The sequence below is a fragment of the Octopus bimaculoides genome, chromosome 4, assembly GCF_046866305.1.
Source record: "Octopus bimaculoides isolate indiv1 chromosome 4, ASM4686630v1, whole genome shotgun sequence".
Lineage (NCBI taxonomy): Eukaryota > Metazoa > Mollusca > Cephalopoda > Octopoda > Octopodidae > Octopus > Octopus bimaculoides.
Genome location: NC_142931.1, coordinates 143258532 through 143277612, shown reverse-complemented (window position 1 = coordinate 143277612; position 19081 = coordinate 143258532). Strand labels below are relative to the sequence as shown.

The window sequence follows — 19081 nt, the reverse complement described above, 5'->3', positions numbered from 1 at the left end:
TAGTTATGACAGTGTAGCTGCTCTACCTAAACACCCAAGGTCATCAACAATAACGAAACAGATGTTGGTGCAACAGGACAGAATGCAGTGAGCTACATGTGTGCTTTGACATTACAATATTGTCGTCTAAACATAAACTACAACAGCAGGACATTTTGATACATTACAGACGATGAGGAAATAACACACCTAACACTTACACTCACACAAATAAAAATTTTAAAAAAATTAAAAAAAAACAAAATATAATGATTAAATATAGATTATATTTACTTCACCAATTGGCCTAAATAAAGAAATTTTATTAACTTGTTTTCTTATTCAATCCTAAGACAATACACTATCCTAAAAGAATCAGTGAGCTTTTACAAACCCCAAAACAAAAGGGAGTGGGACCCAGCAAGGTTTAATGACGCGAAGGGCCATAGGTGTCAGCTTACCTGTTTTTGTAGCCGTTTTAGTCCCTGCTGTACTGCTACTGTAACTGATAGAAGAATCTCCAGGAGATCGCTGTTGACACACAAGACAGAGAGAAATACATATTTAGTTCCAAATCAAAGCAAGGAAACCAATTCCAAACAATCAGCAACAGATTTTAAACAATTATTATTTACCTCAAGAAATACTCCACATTGCTCTACACTTTTTAGAAAACCTATCAAACATAACACTATAAATAAAACAAACTGGTTCCCTTGCAAAAGTACCTAGTTTCCAAGGGTTCGTTTTCAAAACACAAGGATTCTCTTCTAATAAAGATCAGCAAAAGCCATTTTATTGTTTAGGGTTAGGTTCAAAAAAGACATATAATGCTTCATTTTTTTTTTTTAATACTTCAAATAGAATTAACTTTACGTTTGACGCTTGAAATAAAAATTTAGACGTTATCACATAACCATATAGGGAAAAGTTGGACAACCAAAGAAGACCTGAAAAGGATGCATGGAGAATGAAGCGCAAGCAATTGGTCTCACTCTGTTTAAAAGCAAAGAGGTTGCCAAAGATCACATCCACTGACATGAAATAGTCACAGGCCTAAGCTCCTCGCAGAGTAATGAGGATTAACATAACCATATATAGAATGAGAGATGACATTGCTTGTTCATATCCAAAGAAAGAAAACAGCCACATGCTCATTTACTAAATATATATAAATATATTGGAAATTTCTATTTTCAAATCTCAAAACGAGAGATATTCAGCAACAGTACCTTGGAGTAAAGGTCGTTTGCCAACATAACATCGCAGTCCTGGTTTAGATCACATTGTATAGCCAGCTGCAGATGATGTCTCCTGGGGCTAAATTACAGCAACATTCGTCCTAAACCAGGACTGCCATGTTATGTTGGCAAACGATCTTTACTCCAAAGTACTGTTGCTGAATATCTCTCGTTGTGAGATTTAAAAATAGTAATTTTCTAATTCATAGATCAGTGACTAGTTGTCACTTTGAAAACTATATATTTCGAATGGGAATTTGGCAGCGCCACCTCTAGTCGAACAATTATTCTGTGCTGATGAAGGGAAATAACCTGGAAATCACGATACACAGATATTGTTTTGGGCTGAGTGGGGGTGCTAGATTCCCTTGTTCGAAAATATAAGGACACAGATCATGTCGTATAGCCAGCTGGAGACCATGTCTCCTGGGGCTAAACTACAGCAACATTCGCCCTAAACCAGGACTGCCATGTTATGTTGGCAACCAATCTTTACTGTCTCTCTCTCTCTCTCTCTATATATATATATATATATATATATATATATATATTATATATATATATATATATTGAAGTTCTTCCCACTCTCTCCCTTTCTCTCTCTCAACCTTTCCTCAGAAATCCAAAAGAATGGTCAATAATGCTGGCTTTTCTGTGTCTGACAGACAAATAGGAAGAAAATGGCTGCAGCTGGTGAGGTTGACGGCGTGAGTACGACATTTTGATTTCTATCAAATGCAGGGTAATAAGCATCAGATGTCACACGTGGCAGAGAGAGAGAGAGTGTGGCAGGCAAAGGCAAGAGAGAATAGAATAAAAGGGTAAATAATTTCTCTAGCAAGAAGAAATGTGATGTGTGTGTGTGTGAGAGAGAGAGAGAGACTAACTGCAAGTAAAAGAAAAGGGAATACATATATGCCGTTGCTAGTACCGCCTGACTGGCCCTCGTGCCGGTGGCACATAAAAAGCACCCACTACAGTCTCGGAGTGGTTGGTGTTAGGAAGGGCATCCAGCTGTAGAAACTCTGCCAGATCAGATTGGAGCCTGGTGTTGCCATCCAGTTCACCAGTCCCCAGTCAAATCGTCCAACCCATGCTAGGATGATGATGACGATTACGGACAACAACATTAAGTGTCAAATAATGCCAAAATACAACCTGATCCTCTGCTCTTACACTATCATTATTATTATTATTATTATTATTATTATTATTATTATTATTATTATTATTATTATCATCATTATGATAATTATTAGTGAGAGAGTAGCACAGGCCATCAAAGTGATGTTAGGGTACAAATATACAAAGCCCAATATATCCATCAACATACCCGTCTGATAAGGGTAGAAGAGGCGTATGGATCACAACCACACACATGTGCATGACACGGTGACCTTGTATCAAGATAAAGAGGACATGACCTTACAGGTGGGGATCAGAATTTTCTGCAGGTCAAGTAGCTGATTCCATTCAATAGGTCCCTCCTGAACAAGAGTTATTTAAGGATGATGAACAAAACACCTGTGTTTCCAGAGGTGAATTAGTCAGACCCCAAAGAATTCCTCTCAACACATAGCTATGATGCTACCCCACTACTCTTGCTCATGGTCAGAATTGCACATATCATCAGCCACTAAAAGACATGTTCAACTGATTATGGTCAAGCAACTGACAAGCAAATTTGCAGTATTGATCAGAATATTTGCTGTAACCCATTTTTTAGACTAAGACAAAACATGATAACACTACCAATCAGCTAAGATCAGAAGACATGAGAGCCACTGCCTGGTACTATATCAGAACATTATTATTATTATTATAGGACACAATACTTTACTATGAACAACTGGTGATACATTAAATATTTGTAGTCTTCTACAAACCTTGCATAAACCAGTAATTATGATATTAGAGATATTAATAATTAGATTATTTGGATTACCTTAATCTCAAAATATGTGGAATAAAAAAATCTATATACAAACAAGAATCCCCCCACACACCCTTTTTTGGCAATTTTTATTGAAATTTACTCCCCCACCCTGCTTTGCTTTCAGCTACAAACTGATGGAAATGAACGACAGGAAATAAAAGATGCTTACATGTCTTACCTGTGTTGACGAAGAAAGAGAGATTTGGTCAATACACACAACAGTTATATAGATAATTGAGGACAAACAGAACTTCTTGAGATTGGTTAAAAATAAGAGAAATGAAAACTTGTCAGTGATTCTCACTGGGTGCAGGTAGACTGTGGCATTTCAATGGATACAGTAAGGTGTTAAAAGGCTGCAGTGCACTTCCACAATGCCAAATATGGCATTGGAGTGCAGTGTGAGTGTGTGCAGTAAGATCACATAAGAGATAAACGTCATAGTTGACATGATAGATCTGAGGTTTGTTTTTAAAAATCAGAGACCTTTAAATTTGGAATGACTTAATAGCAACAGCAACAACACAACAAAATTAGTGGAAATAAACAGAGAAAATAAAAAGCACTGAATTCTTTTTTGAAAAACTGAACAGAAATATACAAATTATTTAAAGAAATGATGCAGAATTGTGAGAGAGAATAACAACAGCATGCGTGAGTAAAAGAAAGAGAAACTGAAGACAACAAGATAAAGTAATTTCACCAACGAGAATAAGAATCAAATTGAACTACAAGAATATCTCTAAGACAGACGAAAGCAGATTCAGAAAGAGCTAGGGCAGGTAATGGTGCAAGAAAAAAAAATTGAGAGAAGAATGGCTGTGTGCTGGGAAAGAAGCAGTTTGTCACACGAGTTTACACACCTTCGTCATGCCTACCAAGTCCTTTGAAGCAGTTTTTGTCCGTTGCTCTTCGAGTTGTTGCTTCAAGATTTGTGACTCGTGCTTCTGCTGATTCATCAAGGCTTCGTGCTTTAGTCTAAACTCCTCTTCCTGTGAAAAAGGTTAGTGAAAACAGCCAGATGGTGGTTAGTAGAGGAGAACTGACAAAATGAATATTCACAGCACATTTCTTCATAAGCATGCCGTCCCATCTCCATACTCACACACACACACACCCAAAATATTATTTAAAGGGTTAAAACATAGAAACACAAGAGTAAACAACACACATGCAGGTTGAAAAAGGAAAGGTGGTTCCACTTTCTTCGTGCTCCTTAATACACTTCACTGGACTGGAAACAATTAGAACCCACACCAAAGAATTTATGACCTACATTAACAGAAAACACCATCAGAAACTATTTCTTGGAAACACTCTGCCTTAGAATACATCTACATCCTATGGAAGGGAATGATATTGGACACTTGCACATGTAAAGTCACAAGTGGTATCTTGGGGTTTCAAATACAAACTATGGCTCAATTAAACAGATTTAAAGGACAAGTTCCTTTGCTGAGAGAGGAAAAAACACGGCATTCTACAGGAAACTAAAATAGAGTTGAATGTCGGAGCTGGATGTAAAATGTAAAGACTAAAAGTGGAACTTCTGTAAACATTCGTTTTTATCAGTCAATGTTCACTAAGACTGCTCCTTCATAGATAACAGGTAAACACATTCTATTAATAATATGGTGCTGTAAGAATTTCATAACACTTTGATAATCATTAAGGCTATTACTTTCGTAAAGTGCAACACTTAACATATTTTGTTATAATGATCATCACAAAGTTACCTCCCTTACTACTGTTACACCAGTGTTGCTTGTTCCTTCTCGAGCCACGACTGGCTCATACGGGCTGGTTTCCCAGTTTCATTGGCGTATAGGTTCCCTACCTGGACGGATCACCAGTCCATCACAGGTGAGTTGCTAGATGCAGGAGGACAGAATGAGAGAAAGTTGTGGCGAAAGAGTCAGCAGAAGTTTGCCATTACCTTCTGCCAGAGTCGCATGGGGCTTAGGTGTTTTGCTCATAAACACACACACATCGCCGGGCCTGAGATTCAAACCCACGATTCCTCAACTGCGAGTCCGCTGCTCTAACCATTAGGCCATGTGCCTCCATGTTACACCACAGCATTATATCTTTATTCCCTGTCCATATAACTTTTTGATCAGTCTAGAGGTGGCAACCACAAACAAGAACTTATCTGTTTAACTTTGTTTACAATGTGATCTTTGGTCACTCAAGAAATTATGCAAGGAATGGAATATTTTTGAGACTTTGATGAGAGTCACAAAGGGTCACATGTAAGACAGCTGCCTGGTAGACTGCTAACAACATGAATGCAATTCTACATGTGGTATAAGCTTTTAAAAGTTCAAAACCACAATGTGAAAACTATTCTAAAAGAAACATTACATGTAAATTTATGCGAACCTTCATTGGAACTGTGAACTCGCATCCCAGAAAGCAACGTCTTTTTTTTTTTCTTTTTTAATGTTCTAGTCAAAGGTGTTGAGGCAAGCCTTGCACACCTTTCCAGTCCCAATCACACTGCAGAGAAAGGGGTGGCTGGGGCTCAGTTTCAGTATTTGTAGGTTGACAGGACTTGAGTCAAGTAAAACTGTATGTAGTTCAGTGATAGCACATGTAGTCTGGTTAGGGAACATGCTGAGCACAGTGGTACACGTAGGTCAGTGAGGCAAAATGTAAGCTGGTTATGACATGTAGGTCTGAGGGAAGAACATGTTCGGGTCAGGGACAAAACAGGTCAGTCAGGGGTAGATGTGGGTAGGTGTAGACATAAGTTCAGGGTAGGCGTTTCTAAATTCTGCATAGAGATATAAAACCTTAAATTTTTTAAAGTGCGAGAAATAGGACAGTGAAGTTGGAGACTGGTTTTCAAGACTTCAAACTTTGGGGAAGTGTTTGGTTGATTTAAAATCAAGCCCATATCTTGACTGGAAATTATTTCATCAACTCTAGAATAACAAAAAGCAAAGCCGACTTTGGTAAGATATGAAATCAAAATATAAGGAGTTGAAATTGTATACCACAAGACTCTACTAATTGAGACAATTCACAGGCCAAGTAATGGTTTCGATTTAAATAAACTTTCAAATTAACTGTAAAATCATCTGCTGAGAATTGTAACCATTCTGCAGGACACACCACTAACACAGAGATTAAGTATAGTTCCTTGCAGCAGCTGATGCTGTGCTTTATACTGCTGTTAATGTATTGATGGAGTGGAGACACACAAACGGGACAGACAGACAGACAAGGAGACAAGTATGTTAAAGCTGTTGACTACTTCCACGCCGACAAAGACTTCTGACCTGAAAATCAACACCTCCGCACATCCTCAGTATCAATTCTTCATGGTTGTAAGGTGCTTGTATCTATCTATCTATCTTTATGTGTGTGTGTGTGTGTACAGTATGCAATGGTATCTAAATACTTTTAGTGTGAATCTGCTAGAGCAAGGTTTTAGGTAAACTCCTTTCCTATACAATTTAACGGTAGATCACTGAATTACTGCTCTCGCATATAATAGTTGGTGACTCTAGCTTCACTCGGAGTACCTCAAAAACCAAAGCAAACCATAAAAACAGAATCAGAGGGTTTTCAGGTGATTATGGATTATAGAAGTTTGGCCAAGTGGATATTTCTAGTAATATTCATTAATAATGGCTCTTTCTACTTCTGTAATACTGATCACTTCTAAGTTTTGCAAACTGAGTTGAATATATTTCACTGAAGAGTTTTAATAAAGCTGAAACATGTTTGTTACTTTCATAGTTGGATTTAAAGGCAAGATCCACTACTATCTGCTTTGAGTCATTATTTTCCAATCATTTTGATTATCTAACATTACCGAATTATCTCCCTTGGCAGAGGTAACATTTTCTTTTTTGTTCCAAGAAACAAACCACATGAGACACGACTCATCATCAGTCAGGCTCCACCAAGGAAACACTTTAACATAATTTTACATTGGCATGCCATTGAGAAAGCCCCACATGACTGTTTTAGAATTCTGACCATCCCCAGAGGGGGAATTTTGTATATTAATTGCGTAGATAATCTCTGAAATATTTCAATTCACTGTTTTACATAGATGAGATCCTTTTGTATGCGAGACAGTGTCAATGTATGTAGAGGTGATGTCCCTCTAATAAGAACAGTTGTAGAATGAGGGATAAAACTGAGGTGAGTTAGCGTTAGAGAGAACCGAAACCAAGAACAGGTAGCCTTCAAACAGTGGAAAGGCAAATACCGGTGAGGGATAAGTAGCCCTAGAGAACTGGAGTAAGTTACAATAGTGTATCACAGAGAACAGAGGTAAGTTGTGATAATGTATTACATGGAACTGGGGTATGGTGTGACAAGGTACCCAACAGAAAAGGGGATATTTTAGTTTATGTAACACATGGGACTGAGAGAAGTGAAGCTAGTCTGCCACATGTAATTCAGAATGTGACATGTAGCATCAAAGCGCTACTATCGAGTCAGCTCTGCAGCATGGAAGTAGTAAATTAAACGTTTTGTAGACACCTGTAAAGCTACATGAGTAGATACACAATTATCAGCTGGGGTAGTTTTGCTTAGAGGTTAGTTGTCCCAAATGAACTTACAACAGGGTGGGCTCTAATAAAGGTATTTATGACCCAGGTGGTGATGTTACACCAAACAACCAATTAGGTCTACCACGCAAAAACAAACACAATCCCTTGAACAGTCTTGCCAGAGAGTTTCCATCTACCAAACTGCACTCATAAAAGTGCTCAACGACCTAACGATATCATAGCAGACACTTTGAGATTGAACATGAAACCTCGAAACCACAGAACCATCAAGCGGAAATATTATACCGTTTGGAAACAAACACTATGTTTATAAGGAAGAGAATATAGAAACATTTTTGTGAGAGAACTTGGAGAGCGATGTGCTCTGTTGCAGTAGCGTTCTGAAGTCAATATTTGTAATCAATAACAACTGCAGCATTGATCTTTAAAGCTTGTAACCAATGAGTATTGGAAATGTTGAAGCAGAAAAACTAAAATGTTGTAATGATGCACATTCACAGACATACACACAAACAAAAAAAAAAAAAAAAAAAGAGACTTGTTTAAATAACCTCAACATCAGGAAATGAAATACAAAAGAGACCAGATAGTAGGAAGAAAGACGATGGACAGATTAAACAATATAAATAAATAAATAAATATTTCATAACATTCTTCTTTTGACAGTGAAGAAATAAACCAAAAAAAAAAAAGAAACAAAATAAGAGAAGAGAATAGAAGAAAAGATGAAAGTTTAACACAAATTAATTAAGTTTAAACAAGTGATTAATTAAGTTAAGAATGAATTAGTGGCTGAAGAAAATAGAATTTAACCACAATCAAGATCTGAAAGTCCCAATAACAACAAACAAACAAAACAATAACAATAACAATAATGCCACTTAAATGTCAACAACCAGAACTGGTGACCATCTGGCGGTCAGTTGATAATACTAACCGGCGTTACATGGTTTGATTTGGTTCCTGACATATGTAACCGACTTGAAGTCGTCACAGCAATTTTGGAATTGGTGCTCGACACCTGGCTGCTGCCCGACTTCTCTCCTGGTTTCGTACGGCGGACGACATTTGAAGAAGCTGAAGACGTAGAGGTTGCACTCTTGTCTAACCGTAGACGGCTGCCAGACAGCGTTTTGCTAACTGTTTTGTCATTGGTGCTGCTGTGTATCGAACTGGTTGAAGAACTGCGACTGGGAGCGTTTGACGAAGCAGGAGACGGGTTCATATTTTCATCCGGAACACCGCTGGAGAAAGGAACATAACAGATTTCTTTTAAGGAGTTGTACGCACACACAGATGGAGTCACATTTAAACCTAGAGTACACAACTCTAATTACAAATACAATACCATTCATATGACTGACTTCCTGTGTCAAACTTAAATATATGTGCTAAGAAAAATAAGGAAGTCAGAATTTTGGAGAATTATTCATAGTAATCCAAAATTCTACCTCGTCTTTCTTAATCTGTAGACGACTTCAAACAATCCCTATATCAATCATCATCATCATCATTGTTTAACGTGCTCCTTCTATGCTGGCATGGGTGGGATGGTTTGACAGGAGCTGACCAGGCTGGAGCCTGCACCAGGCTTCTGTGTCTGTTTTGGCATGGCTTTTATGGCTGGATGCCCTTCCTAACACCAACCAAACACACACACACACACATTATACAGGGTGTCCACAAGGTCTGGGTACATGGAGTAAATAAAATCATAACATAAACAATTAAATATAAGAAATAATAATTTCTTAAAGTATGTGTTAATCCCCATGTACCCAGACTTTGTGGACACCCTGTATGTATGTATGTATGATATATATATATATATATACACATACATCTTTTCATACTCATTTGTTAGATTCACATTCATTTTTCCATGCTAGCAGGGGTTAGATGGGCATGTCACTGTCACACTCCTATCAACATACTTCATGTGGTATAATTCTTCTGATTGGGAAAAGAATGATATTATATTGTTGCTGTTTGACCATAAGTCCACTGGGTCAGATCTCAACTGGCATTAAACATGTTCTGGATAACCATATTATTTTTTCCTTTTTTTTCTCTGCTTTTCTACATTAACCAATGTGTCCTCTTTTTTAAAAGATGGTACAATTACTATTCCTACAAGATCAAAAGATTATGTACAAGCTCTTTGGTTGTCTTGCATACTACTATACACACACACAAGCATACACACATGCACGTGCGCGCACACATACATCATGGCATCAACCAGACATTCAGATGTTATACATCACTTGCCACAATGCACTTCACACTGTTTTCGTTTCCACTGGTCAGGTGGACAGACAAGTATACATATATTTTACGAAATAATTAACCCTTTAGCATTTAAACTGGCCAAAATATTCTACCTGCTTTATGGTCACACTGTCCCGATTTGGCGTCTCACACCAACCCTACAATACCATTCCAAAATTTATTAGTCACTTCATCAGAATCTCAAAGCCGCAAGATGGTGCATGATTAATTCAAAAAGTGAATAAATAAATATTACTTTTGACGGAATAATGTGAATGGGTTAAAATGCCTATAATATATCTGTTCACTCCAGCTGATCCCTGCTCAAGAGAACCTATGAACAAAGGGGTTCCAGCCATGACTATCTCACCTTCGTGTCAGACAAAATATCTAATACTATGCAATCAAGTATTTCAAGATGGTTGAATGTGACATGGAGATTTGGCTACTATTTTTAGCATGTCATGCAACCACATGGAGAAGATTTCATTGGTCTGTGTTGCCAATAGAGATAACAGCTCATCTAATATTACTCCGTATAAAATTACTTAAGCGATTATCTAATTATGTAATGATTTCTTAATTAAACACAAAAACTTTTCTAAAGTAATGAGAGGAAGAGATGTACATCACACTATCTGATCGTGTGTGTTTGTGTGTGATCACCTTTTAGTGTCTAACTGCCATTCTAGAACAGGTTGGTTAGTTTCACAGAATCTGACAAAAATTGGACCAATGTCTCTGCATAATTAGTATAATGACCAAGAGCAGGATGAAATACAATGCTAACCGGAGAAAGAACTAAGGATGGAATAATTTGATACTGCAGAGTAGTGAGTGGAAATACTGTTCTATTGTCTTGATCACTTCTTCCATTGTATACACAGATACATATATATATATATATACATACACACACAAACATACATATATAGGTAGTGGGGGGGTCTCCAAAAGGGATCTCAGGGAGTAGCGTCCCTGCCTTCCTAAGCTAGTTTCCCACCATATTTCTTAAAAATCATGGTAGAGGCCTTCGTCTCAGGATCACTCATGTCTAGAAACTGAGGTTGGGGGTAAGCAAGGGCATGCTCCCTGTAGAAAATCCAGCTCCAAAAAAGCCTCATGATAGCAAAGGGGAATGGGCACCAGCCAGCCCAAAGGTTGGGGTGAGCCTACCTGCCTACTTCAGTTGCTATGGCATTGAAGTAGATCCGGCAACCCTCATTAACAGGGACAAAACCCGGATTTAAAACACTGGATGATGATGATGATGACATACATATACACACATTATGATGGTGGTGGTGGTGGTGGTGGTGGTGATTGTGGGTATCCCATGTCATTGCCACCATACACTATTCATTCATATCCTACACCACCACTCCGCCTCACACATCTCCACCATTTCTAAATATGCTGCCAATGCATTTACTTTTTCTGAAGATGATTCGAAGCTGATGCCGAGTCTGAGGTCTGTTTTTTGATTTTGCTTGGTTCTGCAGATCCAATTCTTCGGTATTGACTAGTTGATGAGGTTGTTGTGGTGATTGTAGTCTTCTTCTCATCTTTCACAGCACGTGTTCCTAAGCCGTATTTTCTGTTGCTGCAAGTTTCAAAAAAAGTTCGTTAAGCAACAAAATGCAAATTCGTGAAACACAATTCAATTCATAAGGTACACTACATATAAAAGGGCCTCTGGGTCTTTATGTGTGTGCATAGACATACACACAAACATTTATTTACATATTAATTGCTGCTAGTACATATGGTGTCACTATCAGTAATTAATATGTATGTACTAATTGCTAGGAATGTGCTTAATATGTAAAATTGGTAGATCCAATTGTGTTAGACTGCTAAATTTAGTGGTTAGTTAAGCAATGTGTTTGCAAATAGTTAATGGGTTAGATGTGGCACTGAAGAAAGAGCAATAACACTTGAAATATGTATGTACACCCTTTACCTATTTTACTATCCTTGGTCACATTGTTTACATAGACATATTTGTGTATGAAATAGTGTAACTTTCAGTACTGGCTCTAATTTCTATAGAAAATCTGTAGAGAGAATTTTAAAAAGTGATTTATATATATTTAATTAATACATAAATACATATGTATGTGAAGGTGCATGGCCTAGTGGTTAGGCTGTTGTATTCATGGTTGCTAGATTGAGGGTTCAGTTCCTAGGCCAGGCAGCGCTGCATTCTTGAACAAAACACTTCATTTCTTGGTGTTCCAGCCCCCATTTCGATTAGTGGAGCATGTTGGCCAGCTTGCATGGCCAGAAGGATGGTGTCATTTGAAGGTGAAAACAATGCAAAGCACACTGTGACAAGCAATGTGTGACAACATCTGAAAGTTTGGTCAGTCATGTGATCACACATGTATGTATAAATTCCTTCCTGGCCACCCCACCTACCAATTTTATTCAGGAACTCAATGGCCAATTTTAGATGTGAGAAAAGAAAAACAATTCAAGACTCTGGACCCTAGTAATATTTACATTATTTACATTTGACGGATATTTGTCCTCATCCTGTTTGTTGTTAACATAACGTTTCGGCTGATATACCCTCCAGCCTTCATCAGGTGTCTTGGGGAAATTTCGAACCTGGGTTCTCGTTCAATGTTATCATTATTATTATTATTCAGGTTACTGCCTGGAATCAAACTCGGAATCTTGGGGTTAGTAGCCCGCACTCTTAACCACTATGGGTGTAGTGGTTAAGAGTGCGGGCTATTAACCCCAAGATTCTGAGTTCAATTCCAGGCAGTAAGCTGAATAATGATAATAAAAACATCGAAAAATACCTTAGGAATGAAAACCCAGGTTTGAAATTTCCCCAACACACCTGATGAAGGCTGGAGGCTATATCAGCCGAAATGTTGTGTTAACAACAAACAAGATGAGGACAAATATCTGTCAAATGCAAATAATGTACATAATTCCTCATCTCTTAGATATAGAACCGTATTACCTAGTAATATTATTTACAACAAATTTATCACTGATATAATCACCAGTTCTATACTACCGATATACTAATGATTATACATCATTAAGCTAATAATTAATTAATTTTAAACCTCAAGACATAGTTTGCCCTTTGCCCTAGGCAAATAGATTCTATAAGAATTAGCAGGTGGAGTTATAATCTTTAGTTAATGAGAAACAATATCAGAGAAATGGAATGGCCATAGTGTCTGTTGTATGTGGGCCTCAAAGGAAGTGGTTGCGTAGTGTGTTTGTGCATATAGATACGTGTGTGTGTGTGTGTGTGTGTGTGTATGGGACGTATGTGCTTGTGTATGAAAGAGAAGTGAGAAAACTGAAAAGAGTGGGAAACATTCTCATTTCAAAAATTACAAAAGCTAAAAACAATAAACATAAAGAATAAAAATAGGATTTTCTATATATATATATATATATATATATATATATATATATATATATATATATATACATACATACATAGAGAAAGAGAGAGAGAGGAGGAGGAATCCACTTATCGTAACCCTGAACAATGTTATCAAGCAGTTATTGTTATCTAAAAGGCTCCATCCAGAAAATGATCACAATAAGTGGCTTCCAGTGTGTGCATGTATAATATACAAAACACATACAGCACACATACATACACAGACATGGGAGTGTGTGTGCATACATATATATTAACAACCTCAAACAAACACACACACACACAGAGTATATATTTGAATTCCATAACACTTTAGTAAAAGACTTTAGGTTTTAGTAAGATTTGCAACCAAAATCCATTTCTGTGACTAACACAACGCGCACACACACACATATTAGAAAAACTGTTATATTTCATAATAGGGAGAAGAGGGGGTCATTTTGGCAGCGGGGTGGGGTATCAGTCATCTTCAACTAGAAACAAAATGAAAAATAAAAGCAGGTTAGATTGAAATCACAGTTTCAAATAAGAAAAAAAATCTTTAAAAATAAGATAATTCAGAATGAGCACACACACACATATATAAATATGTATATATATATAATGATAGCATCCTAGTAAGGTAGCTGATAATACATAGGGGTGGAATCAGGGTGGGAAGAAGAGAGGAAGAGGAGGAGGGATAGTGAATGGCAATAAGACAGGTTAGGAGAGAAATGATATAAAAATATAGTCCTGTGTATGTACAGAGGTGTGTGTGTGTGTGTGTGCTTGCACAGGCATGTGTGAGTCTGTGTGAAGGCACATGTAAAATGTATGTTGCAGTGGGGGGAGCACAGAGAGACAAAAGTGTGTCTCTAGATTGTACCATAAGTTAATCATCAGAGTGAAACACACACACACACACACACACAATGAATATAAAGGGAGGTGTATGGGGAGAGAGAGGGGAGAAGTGTTTGTGTAGAGAAGAGAAAATGGAGGCAGAAATAGTCTCAGAGAATTGGATGCAAGTTTAAGATTTACCATGTAATATTTGACAAAGGTAGTATAGTTGCTAATATATAAGGGTGTGCGTGTGTGTGTGTGTGTGTGTGCATGCGTATACATATTTATTATACAAATATATGCATCTATATATATATATATATATATACATACACACATATGCATATATACACATATATACAGGCAAATATATGCACACATTTACATGCATATATGCACACATATATACATGCATATATACATATGTATATGCATATATAAATATATGCTTGAATATGTGTGCACGTGTATGCACATGTGTGTACGTGTGCATGCATGTGTATGCGCGCGCGCGTGTGTGTGTATGTACATTTTGCAGTAGCAATGAAAGAGAGGGAGGGCTTGACAGACATACAAACATGCACACAGGCAACATCCTCACCCCCCCCTACACAAGCACACACGCAAAGATCTAGACAGAGAAAAAGGGGAAAAAAACGAAAAATATAGAAATGTATTTAAAAATATAAATACAAGAGAAATAAAAATAGATTTAAAAAAAGAAAAACAGGAAGAAAAATGTGAAAAAAAAACTGGGGAGGGTGGAAGAGGTAGGAGGGGCCCCGTGAGTGAGGAATAAGACTTAAATGTGAATGGGGGTGGGGCACTGATAGTAATTGTTAGAGAGTTACACATGCACGCGCAAAGTGGAGTCTTTGGAGAGATATGGTAAAAATAGATTAGAACTTGAAAAGGCTTGCTTAGAGGAGGGGGGAGTACAGCATCATCATCGTTATGCAGATGGGGGAGGAGAAATATAGAACTGCTAAGTTACACACACACACTCATACACATACATATATATATATATATATATATATATATATATATATATATATGCGCTCAAAAAATGCTCTAGCATGGTCTGATTTGTCAAAGCAATGGAATCGGTTAACTACCGTAGTTAATCTACACATTGGATGGTAGAGTTAATTAATAGCTAACTAATATTCTTTTCTACTCTAGGCACAAGGCCCGAAATTTTGGGGGAGGTGGGGCAGTTGATTAGATCGACCAGTATGCAACTGGTACTTAACTTATCGATCCTGAAAGGATGAAAGGCAAAGTTGACCTCGGCTGAATTTGAACTCAGAACGTAAAGACAGACGAAATACCGTTAAGCATTTCACCCGGCATGCTAACGTTTCTGCCAGCTCACCGCCTTAGCACTTCCATAATTATTCATGAAATATGGACCATGTGCTACCTTGAGCAGGGTTCACTACATTATAGTATTCCAATCAGATGACCCCCTACCCCCACCACCACCATTAACACTGGCCTGCAATTGTTAATATTGGGTTTTTTACCAGAACAATCACATCATAGAAGAAAGATTGCAAAGGTCACACAGTTTACCTCTTCTCCTCCAGCTCGTTTTTTGTATGATATAAAAAAATTATCTGGCTTGATTTTTCTTTTTTCTCTCTCAGACTCAATCAATCCATATTTTTTTTACATCTGTATTTTCCATGCTGGCATGTGTTGGATGAGACTTCTTCTTTAGATAGTAATATTCTATAGCTAGATGCCCTTCCAGATACGACCTTTGCTGAAGAAAATACCATTCCAGGATCTCCTTGGTTCTCTTGCTGTAACACTGCATTCAAAATAGCCATCACACACATATGGAAGTATATATATATTTATACACACACACACACAATAGACAAATATTAAAGAGATGAAAGATTACACAACAGAAGATAAAACATGTTAAACTTAGAAACGCACACAAAAAAAAACACAAATCAGTTTTATTTTACAATTAAACTTAAACACAAAACATTGTTTTCTTGGAAAAATAAAGCAACAAAATAAAAACAGACACAAAAGAGATGCAATAAAGTGGAACAGAAAGACAAATTACAAGGAGGTTACATCTCTAAATACTACAAATAAAAATCACAAGATTCCACACCATAAATATTAGAATGGCTTTTAATTGGGGGAAGGTGGGGCTGTGTAAATAATTTCAAGCCAAGCATTGAAATTGTCCAGCAGTTAAAATTGCTGAATGGGATTAAAATAAAAAACAAATTTTTTTTTTAAAAATTGGTTTTAATTCTGAGTGAAACTGAAAGAAAAGATTAATTCTAGAATTTGTACACAACATCAAAATAAACAAACTATGGTAAGTTCTAAAACTAAGAAGCTATAAGACAGACATTAAACGCACACACAAAAAAAAAATATATGATTAATGATGATTGGTGAGAGGTGAGATAATGCTACCAGGGTGAGTCGCTACTACTAAGACGACGACAACACAGTGTGGCATGCTATGATAAACCAATTGGTGAAATAACTGGAGTATACCACAGCGGTTTTTTCTGGAGTTATTAGTTACTGTACCTATAAAGCATGCCGGCGGACGTGTCCATGCTTTCGTAGTCATTTTCAGAACAGTTGTCATAGGAGTCAGCGAGAGGCAGAAAGCTGGAAGAAAACGGACGCAAAGGAACTTCATGCAACAATCTTAGAATCTTAGAGAAACAAAAACAAATTGTCAGTCACTGGAAAAAAAAAAGTGGTTGGGGTTGAAGGGTTAAAATTCAAATACAAGAGGAAACAAACAGACCAATGCTCCAGGGAACCAAAAATGGTAAGGGTAGTAATAATAATAATAATAGCAGTAGTAGTTAGTTGGAGATTTAATGAGGTCAGCAGGTAGAATTTGGAAGAAGCGGTTTCTCTTCAGTTAGACCACAAAGGCATTAAGATATGCAAGGATGAGGATTTAAGAAAAAGGGTAAGCAAGGAATTAGTTCCCAACCTGTCAGTAGCTACACTTCACTCTAGTTTTAATGTTAACTGCTACTGCCTGTTACTAGGGGTTCTGTGACATTTGTATTGAATCACCACCAGTGGTACACGTGCTAGTTAAGTGTGCTAGTAGTTTGTTTTAGGGGGGAAGGTGGACCCCATAAATATCTCAACTGTAGCAGCAGCAAGTTTGATACATTACATTTGCAGTTATTGTGTATTTTAGTTTGTACCTGCAATTCACTGAGGTATGTGTCGGTTGTAATTATTAGATAAACCTCAACAAGATGAACTTCACATATGATGTGGACTGTGATGATGAAGGGGTTCAGAACTCATTGTTTGAGTTTTACATGTCTATCTTCCCTAACATGTAGCAATTACATGGCACACTGTGCAGCAGATCAAGTGGCCACAATTAGCAACGAAGAGCCAGCTAAGCTCTGTACGAACCTTACTCTACCTAAATTCTTTGAGTTCACTAATAACAAAGTACCCTTTTTTCTTTTGTTACTGAGCACTCATATTTCATCAGCAACAGGAGAAATCATCGTCATCATTATTATTTTCTCTTTATCACAGGTTTTGTAGGAATTCTTCAAGTCTTGCATGTGTAGCAGGCTTGCTACCTGCAGCCTATGGTACCATGCTTTTCGTTTTTTCCAGCTCTCTAATACTTTCCTGATTACTCTGGCACTGCCAAAGAGGCAAACCTTTTGTAACAGTTCCACTGGACACCCTATTCCAATTTCCTTAATATTCCTCTTGATGCCTTCTGATACTGTCCCCAAGGACCCAACAATAATTGGCACTATCTTCACCTTCTTCATTTTCCATAGCCAGGCTATTTCGTACTTAAGAGGATTGTATCTCTCTATCTTTTCGCCTTCCTTCTTGACTATTCGTGGGTCAAAGGGTCATGCAACATCAACTACACAGCATATGTGGTGCACCTCGTCTACCACCACCACTAGGTCCGGTCTGTTATGCTCTAGCACCTCATCTGTTTGGATTGTGAAATCCCAGAGGATTTTGCTAGTCTCCAACTATGTAGCACTTCACTACTTGGTAGCTACCAATGTAGCACTTCCGCTACTTAGTCATGCCCCCACAACTTGTAGTGGTTTTGGACAAGTCTAGGGCATTTGTCCATGATATAAGCAATAGTATTATCCACTATATTATCACAGCGAAGACACTTGCTCATTCCTTAGGTCGATCTTCCAGTTCATGGTCAAAGCTTTGTCTTGCACAGCCAGTATAGCGCTCTTGGTCTCATTATTATTATTATTCTGGCAGCAACTAGAAGAATCATTAGTGCATCGGACCAAATGCTTAGTAACATTTCTTCTGTCTCTTTAAGTTCAGAGTTCAAATTCCATCAAGATCAACTTTGTCTTTCATCCTTTCAGGGCCGATAAAATAAAGTACCAGTTAACTGTTGGGGGTCAGTATAATTGACTTATCCCTCCTCCAAACTTCAGGGTTTATAGCTCTTTAGGAAACATTAGAATTTCTAACATTCCACCTTCTAATAACGTGAGAGTATATAAAAAGCAGAACTCAGAGTAACAAAACTACACACACAAAAAAAAAAAACAACCAGAAACATTCTTATGCGTGGGACAGATCTAATCTACCAGTCAAGTCTACTGTTAGGATCAAAGCATAACCATTGGCAAAGCAGAGCTTGTGGAGCTAGTGGTATTGGGTAACTATGGCGACGGGGGTTGGACTGCGGATGCTGTTGAAAGAACTGAGGACAAAGGTTTGCTTCTTTAGGGAAAACAGTCATCAACTTTTTCAAGTATTTGAAGAGAGGGTTCAGAGAGAGAGAGAGAGAGAGAGAGAGAGAGAAAGAGAGAGAGAGAAAGAGAGAGCAAGG

The 19081-nt window shown here is 37.5% G+C and overlaps 1 protein-coding gene across 50 annotated transcripts in view; it reads right to left on the bottom strand.

The window, feature by feature from the left end:
• LOC106872026 (DISP complex protein LRCH3) overlaps window positions 1-19081 on the bottom strand; it is a 249406-nt gene that overhangs the window by 46417 nt on the left and 183908 nt on the right. For 24 of the 50 annotated variants that reach the window (XM_052967554.2, XM_052967550.2, XM_089351651.1 and 21 more), the window contains 5 exons: window positions 16786-16869; window positions 11395-11565; window positions 8629-8935; window positions 4020-4148; window positions 441-510 (listed from right to left, as the gene is read on the bottom strand). In XM_052967554.2, coding sequence (XP_052823514.1) covers window positions 441-510; window positions 4020-4148; window positions 8629-8935; window positions 11395-11565; window positions 16786-16869 — 761 coding nt within the window. The remainder of the gene's footprint in view (window positions 1-440; window positions 511-4019; window positions 4149-8628; window positions 8936-11394; window positions 11566-16785; window positions 16870-19081) is intronic. The other 26 variants (XM_052967556.2, XM_089351618.1, XM_052967559.2 and 23 more) reach the window with 3 other exon arrangements.